The sequence below is a fragment of the Mytilus californianus genome, unplaced genomic scaffold (assembly GCF_021869535.1).
Source record: "Mytilus californianus isolate M0D057914Y unplaced genomic scaffold, xbMytCali1.0.p SCAF_4, whole genome shotgun sequence".
Taxonomy (NCBI): Eukaryota; Metazoa; Mollusca; class Bivalvia; order Mytilida; family Mytilidae; genus Mytilus; species Mytilus californianus.
The window spans coordinates 85,635,008-85,657,765 of NW_026262690.1; the positions used below are offsets into that span (position 1 = coordinate 85,635,008).

The following is a 22,758-nucleotide window of genomic DNA, read 5'->3' on the forward strand; positions in this document are numbered from 1 at the left end:
CAATAAAAACTTTTTAAATGATACGTTGTGTTCATTATTTATTTTCAATATTAGGTCATTAGATTTACCATAAACAAAACACTGGTTTAAAATCCAATACAGAACCAGTAACATTCCACTGAATATTTACATCCATCAGATATGTCAAAAGGGTAAGAATCTCTTGTTCCATGACACTTTTTATATTTACTTTATTTCATGAGAAATTCTGTAACAGTATCCAGCCTTTGAAGACCATAAAAAAGCAACCACCATATGTCTAAACTAGAAAATTTGCCTTTTATTTGTTTATGTTGTATACTAAAGTAAATTATTGCTTTGACACCTCCAACCAATATCACCGGTATGTGACTATGACCCTATTTTCTGCTATTAATGTGCTGCTACTAACATTAGATTGTCAATCGTCATGATTGTATGTTTTGTATACACACACTTTTCGCTATTTGTCTTCCATTTTTGGACATCACAAATTTAGGTTCCCGTAAAATTTTGACGCCACAATAGAAAATGTCCTTTATAATTATAACGTCAAAATCTTTTAAATTGTGATGCAAAAGTTAGTGGAACTTGTATGGTTTAAGTAATGTTAGAAAAATTTCGCTCTACTTCCTAAAGTGTCTGAGCTATTGTATGGAACTTTACTCTTAGATTGGTCTCAAATTCACATTCTAATACAAAATGTAAGAGATAGGTAATGTTACCCGAGTAAAAATAAAATATACATCTCAAAACTAGGGTCTTCATTGTTCATTGCAGATAACTGGTATTAGACCATTTAAGATAGCGCTTTCTGGAAGAAAAAAACCAGGCTTTTAGGATTTTAAATGGGTTTTTGGGTGCTTTCAGGGTTTTCAGAGTATCCTCAATTATAAAACAGCTTGAGCTATGGCATGCATGGGTTTTGTTGTTGGTTTGATTATAAAATGATTCAAAATGGTCAAACAAAAGTCATTTAATGTGATATTTGCCGCTTCTCTGCGAAAAATATAAAATTCCATTCTTACAAAAGAAGAAATTTTGACAAAATAATTGAAATTTCAATGAAACAGCTATAAAATCAAATATAGGGTAAAGTAATACTATAATGATAGCCAGGTGAGAAATACAGGCTTTCGAATTAAAATGCTTCCAGTCTTCTTGTAATAAATTTGTTTGCCAAGAAAGATGCATAAAAAACAAAGGATAATGTAAATTTTAAAAGAGATATTATATAGACATATCTAGACTATTTTTAATTAAAGTGCTTACATTGTATAGCAAACTCTAAATTGTCCCAAGCCTATAGGCAAGTGGTGAACACATTAAACAGAGGACAAGAAATACATAAAACCAATAATAAGTTTGTAGAGCAAAAATGCATATGATCTAGTTACAGTTATTTTAATAAAAAAAACATTCTTGCTTTCAGACTGGAAAAATCTTTATGGGATGTTGCAATACAGGAATCAAATGAAAGTAAAGGTATGATATTAGTAATTGTTATATGATGATGTTTAGATTACTGGATCCAATAAAGAAAAGAAAGGATATGGGGTATCCATCCATGACACAAAATCAATGCATGCACAGCAAAAAACACAAAGCAAAGGAACAGCGCTTTTATTGCTGTTCTTCATCTAAAATTCACAGTGAGGCCTTCAACACAGAGCAAAAAAAAGCTCTCACCTTACTGCATGTTTAAGACGACCCCTAGCACAAAGAATATTTTACGCCTTTTTTAATAATAAAACCTTCAAAATTTTGTGTGAACATACCCCATGCTCAAAATTCTAACTAGAATGCCATTGCCAAGTGGTTAGGAACAAAGTTATTCTATGGAGTATTGACCCCAAAATTGAAATAAATCATCTCAATTTAAAAATATATGTTGTCATTTTCATAGTTACCACTAGACTATTAAGCAAGCAACAGTCAATTAATTAATATTATAGCAGAAGTGGGTTGAGAACAGATTCATTTATATAGGACAAAGTGATTATCTTTTTATTCTAAATTGAAATACATGATGACAATATTTTTGTTTTAATTGTCTGACATGTCTGAAAGTTTTAAACCACAAAGTACTTCAATTCAAGACTTGAAGAAAAGAGTTGATAAAAATCTCCCACTTAACATGATTTAGTGAACTGAAACATTGTTCCAAAATTGCACTAAAGTACACATGTATGCAAAAATAAAATCCCTCTATTGTCTATATAAGTTCAACTAGTTGTGTCAGAAATATTATAAGAATGAAAAATTATCTTAAATCATTGTAAATTGTTGAAAATTGTAAAACAACAAAATGCTTCAAGTCGAAAGTTGCACTTAAATACTCGTGTATACATTAAAAATATCCTTTTATTGACTACTATATATAACATGTATAAGTTCAACTTGTTATTGTAACAGTGACATGCTTTTTTATTTGATTGAATTATAAGTAAATACAATACATCATTTTCTGTTGGACAAACAACAATTTTGATGATCAAGATACTGCATTTACCTGGATATGATATTTTTCAGAAGTAATATATTTATTTAATGTGCATTTTAGCTGAAGGTGCTACTGGAGAAGAATCGTCAGTGTTTATTGTAGGAGCAAAAAATTCAGTGAGTATTTTTCTGTTGACATTCTAATGGGTCTTTTTGAGAAATAATGAATGGTAGGTTTGTAATGTATTAATCTTGCTGATGTTACAAACATTTTAGTAAAGATGAACTATCATAGATTTGAAATTTTGCACCTGTGACATGACTAGTACAGTATACACAAAATAATTTTGTTACTGGTGTCAACTGAATCACAGTGAAACAAGTTATTTTGAATGATCTGATATACAGAGAGATATTTGAGATTGAATCATTTGGTTGATTTTTGTTACATTTTTAGTTTTTGATTGTTTGAATATATGATTCAAATTTACCTTTTGTTTTTGTTTAAGTTAAAAATGGGTATATTCTGAATTTGATTTGTTGTTTTTACAGGGAAAGACATCCATAGTACTTCGTTTCTTAGACAGGTAAATATGTTTCTTGTCATGTATTTTTTCTCTATCTTATTATTAATCATTGCTTGCTAGACATTCAGGTAGTTAGTCATACACCTTAGAATTGAATAACATTAGCATTATCTATCGTGTTGCCCTTAATGCACATTTCAACAATTTATGAGGGGCGTAAAGGGGGGTATCTGCACGGAAGAACACGAAATAAAATTGCCATTTCACGATGAACGAACAATTAAAAATTTCTTGCACGTTGATCTTTTTACCGATTTCACGAAACACGGTGAATAACAAACCTTTTTCACGGCTGCACGTGAAATAAAAATGGCAAAACATGTTGCACGAAAATAACCCTTTACCACCCTCTTTTATGCTAAAAATATAATGGATTAAGAGAAGAGATAAAATAGACTACCTCATGAAATGTCCTGACTTAGCAATCATTCCACAAGCAAAGGTTTTATCCAAGATAATTTAACTCTCAAATCATATTTCATATTATACACAGGTAAATGAAAATAATTTTGTTGTTAAGTATACTTCTTCTTCTGTGTGTATAAAATCTTCCGTTTAGGAATACCAAGAAATTTCTTTAATATCAATAAAACTTATCTAACACTTGGTACATATGGGGTGAATATCAACAATAAAAATATACAATTAGTGCTAGATAAAACTTCCTGTACAGGTCCAAGAACAGCATCTAAGGAAAAATGAAATAATTTTGATGTTCATAGCATGAAGAAGTGAAAATTTGTAGTAATTAAATACCAAATAATCAAAGCTGGTATATAGACAAGATCCATGTTAACATTAAATAACAAAAAAGCATTACAAATAGTATCAAAAGGTCAAATTAAAAAGAAAGTACGATTTGAGAGTACTCACAGTTACTGACAGCTAGTTAAAAGCCAAAACAATTAATAATAAAAAAAAATACATATTTTCATTTTCATTTTATTTTCATTTACCTGTGTTTAAAGTTATTGCCAATGGATGGTATTTTTGTTGGAGCATATTGTTTTTCTTTAATTGTTTAACATTTCTTACCGATATAACATGTTACTTTTATTATTCTTCCCTTAGTTTATTTATTTTGTATTTACATTGTGTCATAGGTCAAATTTATTTGTTCAGTGTATGTTCAATGGTGTTAATATGTCCTTTGATTGAGTTAAGCTATTTCAGTTGATATTTCATAGTGTGTCTTTCTATGTTGTGATGTTACACTATTGTTTCAGAAAAAGGGTGAAGGTTTGGTACCATTAAAACGTTTAAACCCGCTGCATTTGTTTGCACCTGTCCTAAGTCAGGAATCTGATGTTCAGTAGTTGTCGTTTGTTGATGTGGTTCATAAGTGTTTCTCGTTTCTCGTTTTTTATATAGATTAGACCGTTGATTTTCCCGTTTGAATGGTTTTACACTAGTAATTTTTTGGGGTCCTTTATAGCTTACTGTTCGGTGTGAGCCAAGGCTCCGTGTTGAAGACCGTACTGTGACCTATAATGGTTTACTTTTATAAATTTTGACTTGGATGGAGAGTTGTCTCATTGGCACTCATACCACATCTTCTTATATATATTTCATAAATTTGATATATGATTTTCAGATGTATCTTTTGAAAACACATTTTCTAAGATATATTGATTATTTTTCTTACATGCAGCTGTGTTAACTTAAAACATACCCCAAACTTCACATCCATAGGTTAAAATTGGCTTTACAGTATGGTCATATAAATGAAGTAAGGTTGAAACACTAGGATTTGAAGATGACATACATGGTTGTAATTTAAAACATGCTTTCATAGACTTCTTGTACAATTCATCTTTACATTGATGTATATCATGATCAAAACTGATCAAGATGTTTCTGTTTGTTGTAACCATAAAATATCTTTCATTATTACAAATTGTTAAATATTCTGTTCGGACATATCTGAAGTATTCACCTATGTTAAGACACCACTTTTGCCTACTTTAATGAGTGGTCTTATAATACAGGTTTGCCTTTATGTATTTTAATGCTTATTTTTATGTTAAAGAGATGAGGCACCAAAACCAACTGTAGCTCTAGAATACACATTTGGACGTCGAGCAAAAGGACATAATATTGTAAGTGTAACAATGTCCCTTCCATATTTCTTTTTTTAAATAGAATGCCTTCTCTTTTATTTGCTGCTAGTGTTGAAAATGTCTATGAAGTAATGTTTCGTTTAGTCTTTATGAAGTTAAGCTATAAACTACTTTCTAATTTTTATTGATTTTTGAGTTGGAGAAAACTCCATCTGCATTGTGAAGTTACAAGTGTTTCCAACATTCCAACATTGAAATGTCAATTTTAACCACTCACAATTCCTATGTTATTGACAGTAGAATCAACATCAGATAGAACATTACATAAAATTTTCATGCTTTTTTCGATTATTTTTTTAAGGCAAAAGATGTTGGACATATATGGGAGCTTGGAGGAGGAACATGGTTGTCTAAACTAATGGATGTTCCACTTAATCCATCTTCACTAAGGTATCATTGGGTTTATTATAGCTTGTAACTAATTGGTGGGTTTTTAGATGTAGCTATTTTAACTGTTCTAAATACAGTCAAACCTGCAATAAAGGTCACTTCTATCAAGTAGAAACCTCTTCTAGTCCCACTGAAGTCTCAATTGATAGGTCATTTCTCTTATAAGGTCACTTTTCTCTGGTACAGAACAAAGGTTTGACTATTTTCAAATTTATTGTTATGAGAAAGAAATCTCCTGTTCCATGTAATGCACTTTTTATTATGCAGTGGTAGAGTCTGCTTTTGTAATTGTTTTCAGTTAGGACCATTTTCCTGATGATTAACAAAGCTTATTCATTTGCCTGAAATCAGACATTTTTATATTTTCCATAATATGCATTGAAAACAACTACAAAATTTATTTCAAAGAAAATTTATATCACAGTGTTTTAGCAAATCAAGAAATATGACCTTCAAACCAACCATTCATACATAAAAAAAAAAACTCAGAAAGAGTAAAAGTAAATAAAAAAATAGATGAAGTAATGATTTTAGTGAAAAATTGCTAAATAACAAACTAGATGTATTTTGAATTACGAAAAGCTCTTTACTTTTCTTTACAGTCACACAGCAGTAGCTATTGTAATAGATCTGTCCAAACCTAAAGAGATATGGTACAACCTAGAAACACTCCTAAACTCTGCAAAGTCTAGACTTAATACAGTAATAGAGGAACTGAAATCTGAGGATCCTGGTGTCAAAGATAGATTAACAAAACAAGCTTGGGAAAGAGTAGGGGCAGACCATCCAGTAAGTATATAAACTTTTGGAAATTGGTCGTGTAATCAACAGACTACATAGTTTAAGCTAGCTAGGGAAAGAGTTGGTACAAAAAGCAAATTAATAAGTCTGAGATAGTGTTTGAGAAAACCATCTAGAAACAAAATAATTTCATTTTGAACCTCCCAGAACATTGTAATTGATTTACACATTAATAAGAATGATTTTAGACCTTACTACAGTAAAAAATTTTATTCACTCGGTACAATAACAAGTGTTATAAAATAATTAGTGAAATGGAACTATCATAACTACTTCTGTTTTTCGATTTTTACTAATATTAACATTAATTTACTTTTATCATTACAGGATAAAAACTTAATGAATCCCTTCTTGGTACCTTTGATTATTATTGGTGGAAAATATGACTTATTTCAGGTAGGACTTTGTTAGTTTACAAAGTTTACAACTTGATTATTTAAATGATTTAATGTTATAACACATCATAGATCATTTAAAGTCAATTAAAGGAGGAATTGTGTAAATTTGGACTAAAATAAGGGTTGGCTGTTAACAAGGACATTTTTTTAGAAAAAAATGGGACAATGCATTTGTAGTATGTTTTCAAAGTATTTAAAGATAGATAAAACTATGACTATTTTGTAATATTTACAAATAAAAAAATCCAAATGTCAAGATTCAAATGGAAAAGAAGAAGTACAGTTGCAACACAAGATATCTCAGGAATGTGATGGAAAAGTAAATGAGACAGCCACCCTTCAAAGATCCCTAAAGAGGAGGATGAGCAAATAAAGATCCTTGTACAGCGTCCAACAATGAGCAGTGGGCTGCTACCTTTGGCAAGCTACAATATCAGATGTTGACAGCTTCTTTGTCAACTCTTTATAGTAAAAAAATGTAAAAGCTTTCTATTATTTAGTCCTTTTTCTATTTTAAAAAAACATATTATGATATTCTGTTGCTATCTGCCAACATGTGTCAGTTTTTGGGTAAAGATTGCATGAAATGCAACCAAAACCCTATGGGACTGACTTGATTTCAAAATCTTCCAAGGTTTATCACTACCTTTGAGATACACAAAATATAGTGCATTGATCATAACATTTTATACATTCTATTCATGAACATTTCCAGAAATTTATCAATGAAGTATATGCTCAGATATTCAAGTCACAAAATAATGTTATACTTGTCAAGAAAATTACATAACTTTTGCAAGGTGCAGGAATCTAATATCTGTTCTAAAAATATCAATGATGTCATTGTTAAAGTCATCTTAAAAAATTGGAGTTATCTTCCTTTGTCCAGAATTGTAGTTGAATCAACTAAAACCAATGCTTTATGCAATGCAATATTTGATTTTACTTCCCACTGATAAATTAAAGCAATCTTTACCCTTCAGTGCTTACAAGCACTTTGATTACTTCTGTTGTACCAAAGTGAAGGAACTTTGATACCCAAGAAAAATATCTTCCACATTTGTTTGTTTACTTGTATGAGTTTGCTTTCACTGAATCCCTAATTTTATATTATGTTTCAATAGTATTCATAAAATCAAGCTCATTTTTTTTTTTAGATTTTCACATTCAGTTTGAATTAAATTTGACTGAATTGCTAGAAATTTGTACACACAGTCTAGAGTTATGACAATAAACTCCTGTTCAATTCTGGTGATTTTCACTTTTGCAGTCCAAAGTTATGAAACTTTGCGAAAAATGGTGTGTTGCAATATCTATTTTCTTTCTTTTATGTGATATAAAAATGTAATGTCAGGATTCATGAAAAGTATCTTTCTTTAGGAAAAAGGTTTTTTCACAACTGTTTATTTAGAAACATAAAATTTGAAATTTGAATAAGAAGTGTCTTTTCCTTGAATTTTGTACATTGTAATTGAATAAAAGTTTTGATATTATATTTTGTAGGAGTTTGGTTCAGAAGAGAGAAAAGTAATATGTAAAACACTGAGGTTTTTAGCTCACACTCATGGAGCAACATTGCAAGTAAGTATACACTTGTTTTTCATATGGATGTAAGATTCTAAAAAAATAGGGTTTATGTGTGTTTTTATTTTTTCATTTTTTGTGTGGGATGATTATCTGCACATGGATACAATGCATAGTTTGATCCCACATGTCCATCTGAAAAATTATAAAAGTTACCCTTTTAACTTGAATAATGTGTATTACTTTTTGTTTACATAAAGGTAAAATAATTTTTATACGAAAGCAAAAAAATTTTGTGGTCGTATATTGGTATGACGTTGGCGTCGTCGTCGTCGTCGTCATCCGGCGTCGTCGTCCGAAGACACATTGGTTTTCGCACTCTAACTTTAGTTTAAGTGAATGGATCTTTTTGAAATTTGACCATAAGGTTCAATACCACAAAAGGAAGGTTGGGATTGATTTTGGGGGTTATGGTATCAACAGTTAAGGAATTAGGGGCCAAAAAGGGGCCAAAAATAAGCATTTTCTAGTTTCCAGACAATAACTGTGGAACGGTGTATGGATCTCTCTGAAATTATACTACAAGTTTCCATACCACAAAGGGATGGTTAGGATTTGCTTTGGGGGGTTATGGCTCAAACCGTTTAGGAATTAGGGGCAAAAAAGGGGGAAAAACAAGGTTGTCCTGGTTAATGGACAAATACTTTAGTACAAAACATAATTTAAAGCAGTGTAAGGGAGATAAATCAAATACATCATTGAAATTATCTCCCTTACACTGCTTTTAAATTATGTATAAAGTAATGGTTAATGAACAATAAAGATAATTTAAAACAGTGTAAGGGAGGTAATCCAAATACAACGTTTTGGTTACTTCCCTTACACTGCTTTTAAATTATGTTTAAAGAAATACATATTTATAAAGGAACACCAGTAAAAATATCTGCAAATGTTGCATCTTTTTTTTTTACAAAAAAATCCATATGAAAGATTTGACACTATATTTTTAATTCTATTATAAAATAGATTAAGTTAGCACTATGGTAAATTTAAATGGGTAATTATTGTTGCCAACTCCATTGGAAATTTGAATTGAGATTATGACCATATCTTGAGGGAAAGAATTTTTTTGGGGAAAAAAAGGGGGGGGGGATAAAAAGAAATTGTGGGGGGTCAATTTTTTCTCATTTCAGATTTCAGAAATTAAAAAGAATTATTCTTCAAATATTATTTTTTTTTCAAATTTCAAATATTGAAAAATTTCAAGAAGTAATCTTTAATTGCACAGTATGGCACATTAGATTTGTAAAATCTTTGATCACATTTATTTATTTGTTATGCCGAATCTAACAGTGTATTTAGATTTTTAATTTTGGGTCCAGTTTTCAAATTGGTCTACATTAAGGTCCAAAGGGTCCAAAATTAAACTTTGTTTGATTTTAGCAAAAATTGAATATATGAGGTTCTTTGATATGCTGAATCTAAACATGTATTTAGATTTTTGATTTTTGGCCCAGTTTTCAAGTTGGTTCAAATTGGGGTCCAAAATTAAACTTTGTTTGATTTCAACAAAAATTGAATATATGGGGTTCTTTGATATGCTGAATCTAACCATGTATTTAGATTTTTTATTTGTGGACCCCGTTATCAAATTGGTTCATATTGAGGTCAAAAGGGTCCAAAATTAAACTTTGTTTGATTTCATCTAAAATTGAATTATTGGGGTTCTATGATATTCCAAATCTAACCGTGTATTTAGATTTTTAATTTTTGGTCCTGTTTTTTAAATTGGTCTACATTAAGGTCCAAAGGGTCCAAAATTAAACTTAGTTTGATTTTAACAAAAATTGAATTCTTGGGGTTCTTTGATATGCTGAATCTAAACATGTGTTTAGATTTTTGATTATGGGCCCAGTTTTCAAGTTGGTCCAAGATAGGGTCCAGTATTTAAACTTTGTTTGATTTCAACAAAAATTGAATAAATGGGGTTCTTTGATATGCTGAATCTAAACATGTATTTAGATTTTTGATTATGGGCCCAGTTTTCAAGTTGGTCCAAATTGGGGTCCAAAATTAAACTTTGTTTGATTTCAACAAAAATTGAATATATTAGGTTCTTTGATATGCTGAATCTAACCATGTATTTAGATTTTTTATTTGTAGGCCCCGCTATCAAATTGGTTCATATTGAGGTCAAAAGGGTCTAAAATTTAACTTTGTTTGATTTCATCAAAAATTGAATTATTGGGGTTCTTTGATATGCCAAATCTAACCGTGTTTTTAGATTTTTAATTTGGGTCCCATTTTTTAAAATTGGTCTTCATTGAGGTCCAAAGGGTCCAAAATTAAACTTAGTTTGATTTTAACAAAAATTGAATTCTTGGGGTTCTTTGATATGCTAAATCTAAACATGTGTTTAGATTTTTGATTATGGGCCCAGTTTTCAAGTTGGTCCAAGATAGGGTCCAGTATTTAAACTTTGTTTGATTTCAACAAAAATTGAATATATGGGGTTCTTTGATATGCTGAATCTAAACATGTATTTAGATTTTTGATTATGGGACCAGTTTTCAAGTTGGTCCAAATTGGGGTCCAAAATTAAACTTTGTTTGATTTCAACAAAAATTTAATATATGAGGTTCTTTGATATGCTGAATCTAACCATGTATTTAGATTTTTTATTTGTGGGCCCCGCTATCAAATTGGCTCATATTGAGGTCAAAAGGGTCTAAAATTAAACTTTGTTTGATTTCATCAAAAATTGAATTATTGGGGTTCTTTGATATGCCAAATCTTACCGTGTTTTTAGATTTTTAATTTGGGTCCCATTTTTTAAAATTGGTCTTCATTGAGGTCCAAAGGGTCCAAAATTAAACTTAGTTTGATTTTAACAAAAATTGAATTCTTAGGGTTCTTTGATATGCTAAATCTAAACATGTGTTTAGATTTTTGATTATGGGCCCAGTTTTCAAGTTGGTCCAAGTTGGGGTCCAAAATTAAACTTTTTTTGATTTCAACAAAAATTGAATATATGGGGTTCTTTGATATGCTGAATCTAACCATGAATTTAGATTTTTTATTTGTGGGCCCCGCTATCAAATTGGTTCATATTGAGGTCAAAAGGGTCCAAAATTAAACTTTGTTTGATTTCATCAAAAATTGAATATATGGGGTTCTTTGATATGCTGAATCTAACCATGTATTTTGATTTTGGACATTGGACCATAATAGGTAAATTAAAAAAATTCAAGTTCTTAGACCACATTCTTTCTGTGTCAGAAACCTATGCTGTGTCAAATATTTAATAACAACCCAAATTCAGAGCTGTATCAAGCTTGAATGTTGTGTCCATACTTGCCCCAACTGTTCAGGGTTTCGACCTCTGCGGTCGTATCAAGCTGCGCCCCAGCGAAGCATTTTATTAATATTATTTTTTTTGTCTCTTTTGGTAGTCTATGAAAATAGTAAAAAATATTTGGTACACTATAAAAATTTAAAAGTAATTTTTACTATAAAGTGAAGTGCAAAACACAGTTTGACCATAATGATTTAATGTCACTCGCAGGAACTTAATCCTCTATAAATTCAAACAGTAAAAAGGAAATAAAATCCAGTGGATTTGTCCATACTTATTTTGGAAAATTTGTTACAATGAAACTTAAAAAGTGTATCAATAATGTATTTATCACAAGTTTATTAAGGTTTATCATGTTACTCAAAATGTCAATATGTATTAATTTAGAGACTTTTTTTTTTCAAGTGCAGTTTTTTTCTTCTTCTATGACTTAAAAATATGTTTACATGTACATTCATTTGCTAGTGATATTCTTTTGCATTGATCGGTATAAGATATCATTTTGTATAAAACAGTTTCTATGCATAGATATATATATATATTTGATAATTCTTTCTTTATCATAAGTACAAAATACAAATTATAAATCATTATTTCAGTTTTTCAGTATAAAACAGGAAACATTAGTTACGAAAATGAAAGGACTCCTAAGTCATAATCTGTTTGGAACAACAGCAAAGTAAGTTGATGTTTATCCATTTTGAGAAAAAGATGGTCTACATTTGTTATTTGTATTGACACTATATAAGTACTGTGGATTTATTATTATTTGTTGGATATCATTTTTGTGGATTTCATGGGTGAAGGTGAACTACAAATTAATATTCAACAAAGGAAAAAAAAATTTATAGGCTTGTATGCAAATTTTAACAAAACAGCAAAATCAAATATCCATGAAAATAAAATTTTTCTCAATCCACGAAAATTTGTATCCATGAAAATAACTGAATCCACAGAATTTGCTTGAAAGGTTATCTATTTTATTTAAAATAAACAGTATAACATTCTTAAATATACCTTGTGGACATATTAAAGAAATATTGTTACATTATATACATATACTTCTGATAAAAAATTTAGTTAAGTAAAATAAATACTGTAAACCAACTAATTTTCGCAAGCGATTTATTTTTGCGACTTTCACGAGTAGAAAAATAATGCGAATATAAATCTTCGGGAATATGTAAAACTTGGGTCTTTCCTTATTTAACTACATCAAGCAAATTTGAAAATCAAGAAATTAAATTGCCGCGAAATGGGCTAGTAAGGGCTAAATGTCAAATAAATCCACAAAAATAAGTTGGTTTACAGAATAATATTACAGATATGAATAATATCTGTATGTGATATGATAGAGCATACCAGCCATCTAAAATGTTGTTGACACATGCTTTTTTAGCAGAAAGGCTGGTATTTGTTAGAGTGACCTCTACATTTCTGCTGAACTTATGATCCCTTACAAATAATGTAATTTATCTATATTTATTTAAATCTTTGGAGGAATGAAAGCTGATTAGAATTGTTCATGTTATTATTTTACAGCAAAACTTTACAGACAGACCACAATAAACCAATAATGGTACCTGCTGGGCTAGATTCATTACAACAAATAGGTAAGTCAGGTTTTAGAAATAAGCACCTGTCTGCAGGACTAGGCTTATTGCAACAAGTATCAAGGTTCCATATTAGATGTTGTACCTGCTATGTTAAACTTTTTATACAAAATATATCATTACTGATTGAACTTTTAGCCATAACTGAACATTAAATATTGGTTCCCACTATAAATTGGCATCCAAAAATTAATAAAAAGTCCAGATAATATCTGCAGCGCTCAGTAAATTTTCAAGTACTCATATTTCTGTTCTGCTGTATTATTTATTTCTCGAGTGTTCAAAATTCTCACGAAGGTTTTGATAGCTCATCATTCAGACTAGTTTGATTTCCTTTAGTTATACTTTTTGTACCCTTTGTATCACACAATCACAACATCTCAAGCAAATTTCCCTATTAACTCTTAGTATGGCTGTGTCTGCTATAGTGATTACAATTCCAATTTTAGTAATAAAACTTAAGATACAATAATTAGATGTGAAAAGAATTGAATAAAGCCATTACTTTTTTTGAAAAATAAATTTGTTTGAGATCAAGTTTAATGTCAGAAGGTTTGTAGTTCAGTTGGACCTAACTGTGCACTTCATTTTGTTTATTGATGTATTCATTATTATGTTTCTCGGTATGTGTACATGCCTTTGATTTTTAAGCCTTTCAATGAAAATTCATGAAAAGAAAAATAGCTATATGATATTTTTCCTTGTACACATGAGATTGATTAAAATCTGAAAATCATCTTACATGTTTATAACTTTCTTGCAGGGTCTCCACCATTGTCAGAGAAAGATATCGGCAGAATTAGTGCAAAGTAAGATATAAAGCCCTTTTATTTTATTACCTCTTCAGATCTTTAACTTGTAACATTTTTAATTTAATAATAGAGCAGAAATAATGTATGGAATAAGAATAAATTTTACAAGTTTATGATAGAAGCAATTGTACATGTAAGACTACTGTAAACCAATTTATTTTCCCGGATACTTTATTGCGCGTCTAGCCATTTCTCGCCTACTTCGTGGTGATTTAATTTTGTGATTTTCAAATATGCTTGATGTAGTTAAATAGGAAAGATACAAGTTTTACGTATACACGGCGATTTATATTCGCGAAAATAAATTGCACACAAAATTAGTTGGTTTACAGTATTCTATTGGAATTCACTTGCTGTTGTTTACTGAATGTGACAAAAATTTTTGTAATGTTTTTCAAACCTGTACTAAGAATGACTGATGATTATTTATAAAGCATCCAAACTAAAAAAAATAAAAAAAATAATTCTGCATTATATTTGTGTATAAGAATAAATTTGAATAAACTTAATACTGAGCATATTTTTGAGCATAATTTGAAGAAAAAAAAAACAAAATACAAATTGGACTAGCTGTCAACAGGGTTCTCATATATAATTACTAAGCATGCGTCTAATGAATTCAGTTCAGCTGTATAATGAAAAAACTTGAACATTTAATTCTTAATTTGTTATTGTTATTCACAGGAATCCAATAGAGTTATGGAAGCATGCTTTTGCTGGATTCTTCCCACCAGAGGTAATTGTCTCTTTTTTTTATATTACTTTATAACTTATTGACATAACTTTAACAGCTATGTAATTTAACTTTATTCTATTTAAGAACATGTTATCAGTGAATCACTTTTAAAAAGTATGCAGTGATATTATACACCCACTCACTATAATTTTATATATAGTGAGTGCTAAGATTTATATAATTTTATATACAGTGAGTGCTATATTGCAATTACCTTGTCTGTCCATTAGTCTGATAGTCTGTCGGTTTATCAATCAAATATATTTGTCAAACTTCTCAGAAACTACTTCTGGGGCCTCGGTGGCCATGTGGTCTAAGTAGTCGAACTACTGTATCACTAGCCTGTCAACACTGAGGTTGTGAGTTGGAATCCTGCACGGGGCAGGTGCACTCGACTCCATTCTTAATTGACTAGGATTGTCAGTTTTCCTATCGAAGGGTGGTGGTTCTCTCCAGGCACTATTAAAGGCTTCCTCCACCAATAAAAACTTACTGCCACGAAATAGCACAATAGTGTTAAAAAGTGGCATTATACAGCAATCAATTAATCAATCAATCAATCAGAAACTACTGAGGAAAACTACTTAATATTTGGAAAGTAGCTTGTCAATGGTGAGGTGTGATGTATGAGCACTTTTTGGATCTGTCAGGTACCAACTTACTACTTGCTGTTTGCTGATACTTTGAATGTTTTAGATATGTTGAATTAACAAAACATTTTGTCACTTATTACTCAAAGTCAAATATTACTTAACAGAATGACTTCATAGTGAGCAGCTTGGAAGTGATGAGTTGTAAATGGTGTGTATTTTTCAGATCTGTCAGATATCTTCTCCCTTTTTGCCAATACTATATAATTTTTTCAATGCGTTGAATGAACTTACAAATTTTGGTAAAACATTTTATTTTCTAAGTACAGTGCAATTTGACAGAATCAGCATTAAAATAATGTACAAGAAAGGTTAAATTGGGGTTGCTATGTTCAATTTAAAACTCTATTTAAACTAAACTAATTCAATTAAACAAAAGTATGTAATAGGTAATAGTTCCCCTGAAGTTATGGTAACAATTGAAAATAAAACATACCAAAAATAGATGAGATAAATTATTGAAATTGCTATTTATAATAGCAAAGATGGGATTATATTACGACTAAAGCCATACATGTATTAATGAATTTTCATGCAATTGATATTGTATTTTCTATCTTAAATATACGCAGAGCTATTTAAAAAATACCTGAAGTTTCACTTAAAACTTCTCAACCAGAGCTCAAGTTAATTACAGTAAAGTCACCTGAATAATATTTATTTCAATACTGTAAAAGTGTTTAAAAAGCTGTTTGCAAAATTCAAACTTAGCTGACAAAATTAAAGGAAATTTGTTAACACTTGTACGAGTTTGAGTGTGATCAGTAAACATATAATATTTTTTCTGATACATACATGCATCTTTACCTTCTAAACAAAAATGTGTTTAGTTTATATAGATTTAATTTGCTTTATTGACTGAATTACAGAGCACATCAAATCCAGCTATAGTAGACGATCCGTCAAAAGATCCACAATATTCAGAACCCAATATAGATTCCCTTAGATCTCAGAAAGATGAGGCAAGTAATCTGCATTGTCAATTTTTTTTTTCATTTTTGTCGAGCCTTCGACTTTTGTCAAAAAGCGAGACATAGCGATCCTACATTCCGTCGTCGGCGGCGGTGGCGGCGGCGTCCACAAATATTCACTCTGTGGTTAAAGTTTTTGAAATTTAATAACTTTCTTAAACTATCCTGGATTTCTACCAAACTTGGACAGAAGCTTGTTTATGACCATAAGATAATATTCAAAAGTAAATTTTGTAAAAAAAAAATCCATTTTTTCCGTATTTTACTTATAAATGGACTTAGTTTTTCTGCCAGGAAACATTAAATTCACTCTGTGGTTAAAGTTTTTGAAATTTTAATAACTTTCTTAAACTATCCTAGATTTCTACCAAACTTGGAAAGAAACTTGTTTATGATCATAAGATAGTATCCAGAAGTAAATTTTGTAAAAAAAAATTCCATTTTTTTCGTATTTTACTTATTAATGGACTTAGTTTTTCTGCCAGTTAACATTACATTCACTCTGTGGTTAAAGTTTTTACAAAATTTTAACAACTTTCTTAAACTATCCTAGATTTGTACCAAACTTGGACAGAAGCTTGTTTATGATTAAAAGCTAGTATCTAGAAGGAAATTTTGTTTAAATTTTGTTTCATTTTTTCCGTATTTTACTTATAAATGGACTTAGTTTTTCTTCCAGTTAACATTAAATACAGTCTGCAGTTTAAGTTTTTAAAACATTTATCAGATTCATAAACTATCCTGGATTTTTACCAAACTTGGACAGAAGCTACTTACAATCAAAAGATAGTATAGAGAGGAATATTTTTATTATTTTTTTTCCCTCATTTTTGTTGAGCCTGCGATTAACAGCAAAAGTAGGCGAGACACTGGGTTCTGCTGAACCCTTACGAATTTTTGAATATGACAGGTACAATATCTATGAAGATTACACATAAAATATGTTAGAATAGTTTAGTCATATTTCTATTTAAGCCATCTAATTTCAAAGTTGTTGTAAGAGCTACAACTGTAGTGAGTTAGAGAATTGGTTAATTTAAAGTAATTCATTTCAAAAACAACTATACATACTTAAACCAATGCTGTCCTTTAACTCAAATTTTCTGGTGAACATAACCTATACAATACTGTGGATTCATTGTTATTTGTGGAGTACCAATCTTTGTAGATTTCATAGGTAAAGGTGAACCAGGATTTTTATGCCCCACCTAGGGGCATTATGCTTTTCGGTCTGTGCGTCTGTTTGTCCTTCCGTTTGTCCGTCCGTCTGTCCCGCTTCAGGTTAAAGTTTTTGGTCAAGCTAGTTTCTGATCAAGTTGAAGTCCAATCAACTTAAAACTTAGTACACATGTTCCTTATGATATGATCCTTCTAATTTCAATGCCAAATTAGAGTTTTGACCCCAATTTCACGGTGCACTGAACATTGAAAATTATAGTGCGAGTGGGGCATCAGTGAACTATGGACACATTCTTGTTATATATTCAACTAAGTACACATTGTCTGTATGCCTGTATATAAGAATAAGGAGATGTGGTATGATTGCCAATGTAACAAATATCTACCAATGTTCAAATGAAGTGGATGTAAGCAATTATAGGCAACCATACGGCCTTCAATAATGACAGACACGAACCAACGACAACCACTGAACTACAGGCTCCTGACTTAGGACAGGCATATAAAGAATGTGGTGGGGTGAAACATGTTATTGAGTGCTCAACCCTCCTCCTAACCTGGGACAGTGATGTAAAAGCACAACATAAGAACAAACTATAAAAATCAGTTGAAAAAGGCTTAACTCATCAGATCGATACAAAGCAGAAAAACATCACACAAAAACACAGACCAGACATGGCAGGGTATGCAGACTTTTGTAAAACCACAAATCAAATATCCACGAAAATAAATGAATCCACAATAAATGGCACGAAATTCACCTAATTATACCCCCGCTTTAAAAAAGTGGGGGTATACTGTTTTACCTCTGTCTGTCCGTCCATCCGTCCGTCCCATGAATATTTTTCATCACATCTTTCTCAGGAACTACATCATAAGGATAAATGAAATTTGGTTTCAGGGTTTATATAAGTCAGCTATACTGTGTGATGCGTTTTCAGATTCATCACTCAACAACATCCTGTTACCCAAAATATTTGGGCAGGGGTATTTTTTTCAAGTAAAAGCATTTTCAATAGTTGGTTTATATCAAATGTTGTCCCTTAAAGCCTAAATAAGATGACCAATTTCTTATATTTAATTGAAATCGGCATCCTTTCAATTTTAATTTTAATAGAACTGCTCATTGATCCCTTGTTAACCTAAATTACTGGTTTGAATTGTTTCATAAGTGGCTTATGATGTAGGTTGATTAATTTTTGAATAATTTACTTCAATTTCACACAATTATTTCTTACATTTTGACTTCCAAATCAATTATGCCTTTGCAATTAAATGAGACTCTGCCAAAATTTTAGATTCATATCAATTAGCCATATACCCTAACTATTGTTTATTCTTGTACCACAGAAAGAATCATCAAAGTAAAGTTGCACTTATTTAAATCAGAAAATATTGCGTTTTTCGGAATAAACCACTGTATTTGTTTTGAATGCTGTATATTAATTTGATTATATATATGAAATGGTATATCCCATTATCCAGTAAACATTAGTTCTAAAGTTTTGCTTCTATTTGGTGTGAATTCACAATAAAAAGGGACAGGGATAGTTTCATTTGAAAGTTGTATTTTGCTTCAGGAATTGGAGAGATATCGACGATTATGTGAGAGAAAAGCAAGGGAAACACAAAGATCCTATGGGAAAGCTTATGCCTAGTGATAGAAGGTAAGATCAGGCATATAAATGTTGCTGTCTATTTGTATGAATTTAGAAGGAAAATTTTTCATTTTTCAAATGTTAACTTCATATAATGGATTGTATTACACAAAAAATCTTTGATAGTGATTAAATGATTAAATGTAGCAAATGAGATAGGGGAACATATCACAAATGTTGAATCATTGATCAACACTAGAAATCAACATTAGAAATCAACATTAGAAAAAAGAAAATGATTTTAATATTGTTTTTTGTAGATTTAATGTTATGAATTCATAATAAATATAAAGAAAATTTGCACAGAGGACTTAGTTTAGAATATATGTATGCATTGGTTCAATAATTTCCTTACACATTATAGTCACCAGAAAGTTGATTCATATGACTTTAATCTTCCTTTGTGATTAGTATATAAAGATTCTCTATTATAAGTTCATATTTTAATTTTTGATTCATAGTACTTATAAAACCAATTGATGTTTTAATATTTTCTTTATTTCAGAATTAAAATGACAGATTGTGATCAATATAGACATTGAACATGTAATGCATTCCGTCCAGATATATTATGTATAAATAACAATTTTTATTTTGTTTCTACTTATTGTCAATAAATTTCATTTCTTAATATTTCCTCTCATCTATACCATTGTATATAATACAATTGAGATATTAATCTTTCTTCAGTAAAGTTTATAAACATCAGCAGGACTGGTACACTGCCTTTAAATATCTTTTTGTAGGTGAAAGGGAAGTTTATTATTGATTCCTTTATTGATTCTTACATACTGTAAATTCAGAAATATTTGTAACGTTTTTATCAATTCAAAAAATATAGTAGTATGAATTAGAACTGTCAGTTTAAATTTTGATCACATAAAATGTATGCAGTATTTCTGGAAATTACATAATTTGTACTTTTTGCATTTGCCGACAAATGAATAATCAATAGCAAATAAAGACAGCAGATAGTGTTGATAGAACACTTTATTGAAGATGACAATATTAATCTCTGATGGTTTGAGAATATTTCGTCTTTTTTACATGAAGGGTGATGTTATCTTATCAAACAGATGCTAACTTTGTCGGTGTGTTTTGTGTTAAGATAGTTTTTGGAGACAACAAAAAAAAGTCTTTTGAGGCGTCCAACTCTTTGCATATTTATGAATATTTATAAACAGGAAAATACATTTCTTAGGCATCTGTGTTCAGTTAGAGACTGGATTTAAATGTTTTTCAAGCTCTAATGCGTGTAAACCCTCTGATAAATATCAAAAAGACACCACATGATGTCAATGTTTAAGTAGATAAGATGCAAACCAGTATTACTTAGAAAAATGGCAAGTGAGTTTTGTTTCAGGCATGTCAAGAAACAGATATTTATGATTTTTGTTAGATATAGAAATAAACTGAATTCAACTTAATATTTTTGATATAGGCAAGTCTAAGTTTGTATTGTATTGTTATGCCTTGTATGTCAGTTAAAAAGTCAATGGAGCTTATGTTCTGTCCTTGTTTGTTTACTTTGCGGACTCTCAATAAAGCTTATTATTATTTTCAACAAAATGAATGTTCTCATTTTTTTCAATTTCAATAATAGTTGATCTGTCATGAAATAGAAGTTCATTCACAATATAATGTGAAAGTGGACCAAATATTCTGTAATATTATTTCTACTGGAACAGATATTACAGCATTTATTTCTTACTGAATAAAGAATATAGAATATCTGTTCCAATAGGCACAGATATTATGGCATAGTTTATAACAAAGTTTCCAGGGGAACTTCTGTTAGGTGGAACACATATACGTTGACAGATCTAAACCAATCAATGGAAATTCATAATATCAGAATATATCAAGTCAATAAAATGATGTTCTTCAAAGTATTTAAAGTGGGAAAGTTTAAAATTTATGTAAAAGCAATTGGCAAATTGATCATCTACAAGACCGGCACATCAAGCAGACAAATAAAAATATGTGAAATTGCAGAGCATATTGTGAATTCATTATTAGATCTGATGCAGCCTGTACTGATTTTTTTAATAATTTCACAGCTGACATGTTGCAAGGCAATATTTAGTTCTATATGTTGTGTTTTAAGACTGTTTTTGTCTCTTTATCTTTGAATATCCATCCCTTTAGTATCTTTCAATTCAAACAATATTTTTATTATTATTATTTAAAAGTGCACAAATGACATATATACAACAAAAATAAAGGGATTCAGAAACAAGAAAAAATATTTAAATCTGTTTCCGTTATCCCTGGTATCTCTTAAGGTGGCAGGCGAAGTTTTTGACCTTTGTCCTGGTTGAGCCTTTTAGAGAAAATAGATTTATTGTTAATTTGTTCTATTATCGTTCTGAATATGCAAGAAATACTTGTCACTAGATGTTCAACACAAAAATCAATCTCAGTTAGAGACAAGCACAAAAACAAGTTATTAAGCAATATATATAATCAATTGTTTCAATAGGAACAAATGATAAAATCGTAAAAAATTAGTATTTGCCAAGTAGGAAGTTTTTTAAAAGCACAAAAATTTAATGAATTACAATATCAGTGCAATAAAAGCTATTTCAAAATGATCATAACATTAGTATACCATTTATATAAGTCCAGGTGTAAAAAGCATCAGGTCTAACAGTGAAGGACCAAGTAGGGCTGGATGAGTTTTGCATAGATCACCTGTCATGTCATGATAAAGTCATATTTGATAGCATGTTTTACTGCAAGGAACATAACAAAAAAAGTTAACAGAATAAAACGCTTATAACGTTAGTCCAAAGCAAGTGTACATGTCTTACCTATAACCAGCTTAATTTCAGTGGCCTCGGTGGCAAAAGGGTCTTAAGTAGTTCATCCACAGTGATTACTAGCCTGTCAACTTTGATGTTACTAGTGAGTATAAATGAAATGATATTGGTCTAAATGGTTTTTTTTCTATCAAAGAAACAAAAAGAAACTTTTTAATACAAATATTTGAAATCATAGAGAAAAAGAATGGATATGGTGTATCAAATCATGACAAAAAAATCACAACGTGGACATGAAAAAGTAAGGGCCAGCATTTTGGGTAATCAAAAGTGTATATCAAATTAGATGTTATTAGTTAACAATATCCTTTAAAATAGAAATTGAATCATTAGTGTGACGTTATATTTAATTATTGGTACGAACAACGAAATTATCCGTAGTCTTTATGACAACCCGAATTGTTTGCAGTCTTCAAACGAACCCCGACGCAAGTAACTAGAATCGAGCCGTAGTACATGACACATGTACACTAGAATAATAACTGGAATACTATACATAATTTAGACAATTCTTTTATTATCAGTTTGGTTTTTTTTTTCGAGGAATTCTTCAGTTTTCCCAGTTGAACTTGAGTTCAAAGGTAAAATGATACCAGTGAAAGATATTGGTGGTATGTTTGTCATATATTCAATCATTGCTGTTTCATTCAGTTTGCTGTCAAAGTCTGGTATGTCTTGAACACTGGTCTTCTATGGCTTCTATACAATCATCTTTTGGGTC

The 22,758-nt window shown here is 30.2% G+C and overlaps 1 protein-coding gene and 1 long non-coding RNA gene across 2 annotated transcripts; both read left to right on the forward strand.

The window, feature by feature from the left end:
* The first annotated feature begins 57 nt into the window (after positions 1-57).
* On the forward strand, positions 58-19,848 carry LOC127738794 (cytoplasmic dynein 2 light intermediate chain 1-like). The gene is made up of 16 exons (XM_052250174.1): positions 58-152; positions 1,412-1,464; positions 2,543-2,598; positions 2,974-3,008; positions 5,038-5,107; positions 5,430-5,518; positions 6,121-6,307; positions 6,647-6,715; positions 8,221-8,298; positions 12,196-12,275; positions 13,139-13,209; positions 13,973-14,018; positions 14,706-14,757; positions 16,277-16,369; positions 19,138-19,224; positions 19,721-19,848. The coding sequence occupies exons 1-15, from the start codon at positions 142-144 to the stop codon at positions 19,213-19,215; spliced, it is 1,068 nt and encodes a 355-aa protein (XP_052106134.1). The 5' UTR covers positions 58-141; the 3' UTR covers positions 19,216-19,224; positions 19,721-19,848.
* Positions 8,529-11,666, forward strand: LOC127738795 (uncharacterized). Its single transcript, XR_008000167.1, has 2 exons — positions 8,529-10,569; positions 11,095-11,666. It is a non-coding gene; the product is annotated as an uncharacterized LOC127738795 (long non-coding RNA).
* Positions 19,849-22,758: the final 2,910 nt, after the last annotated feature.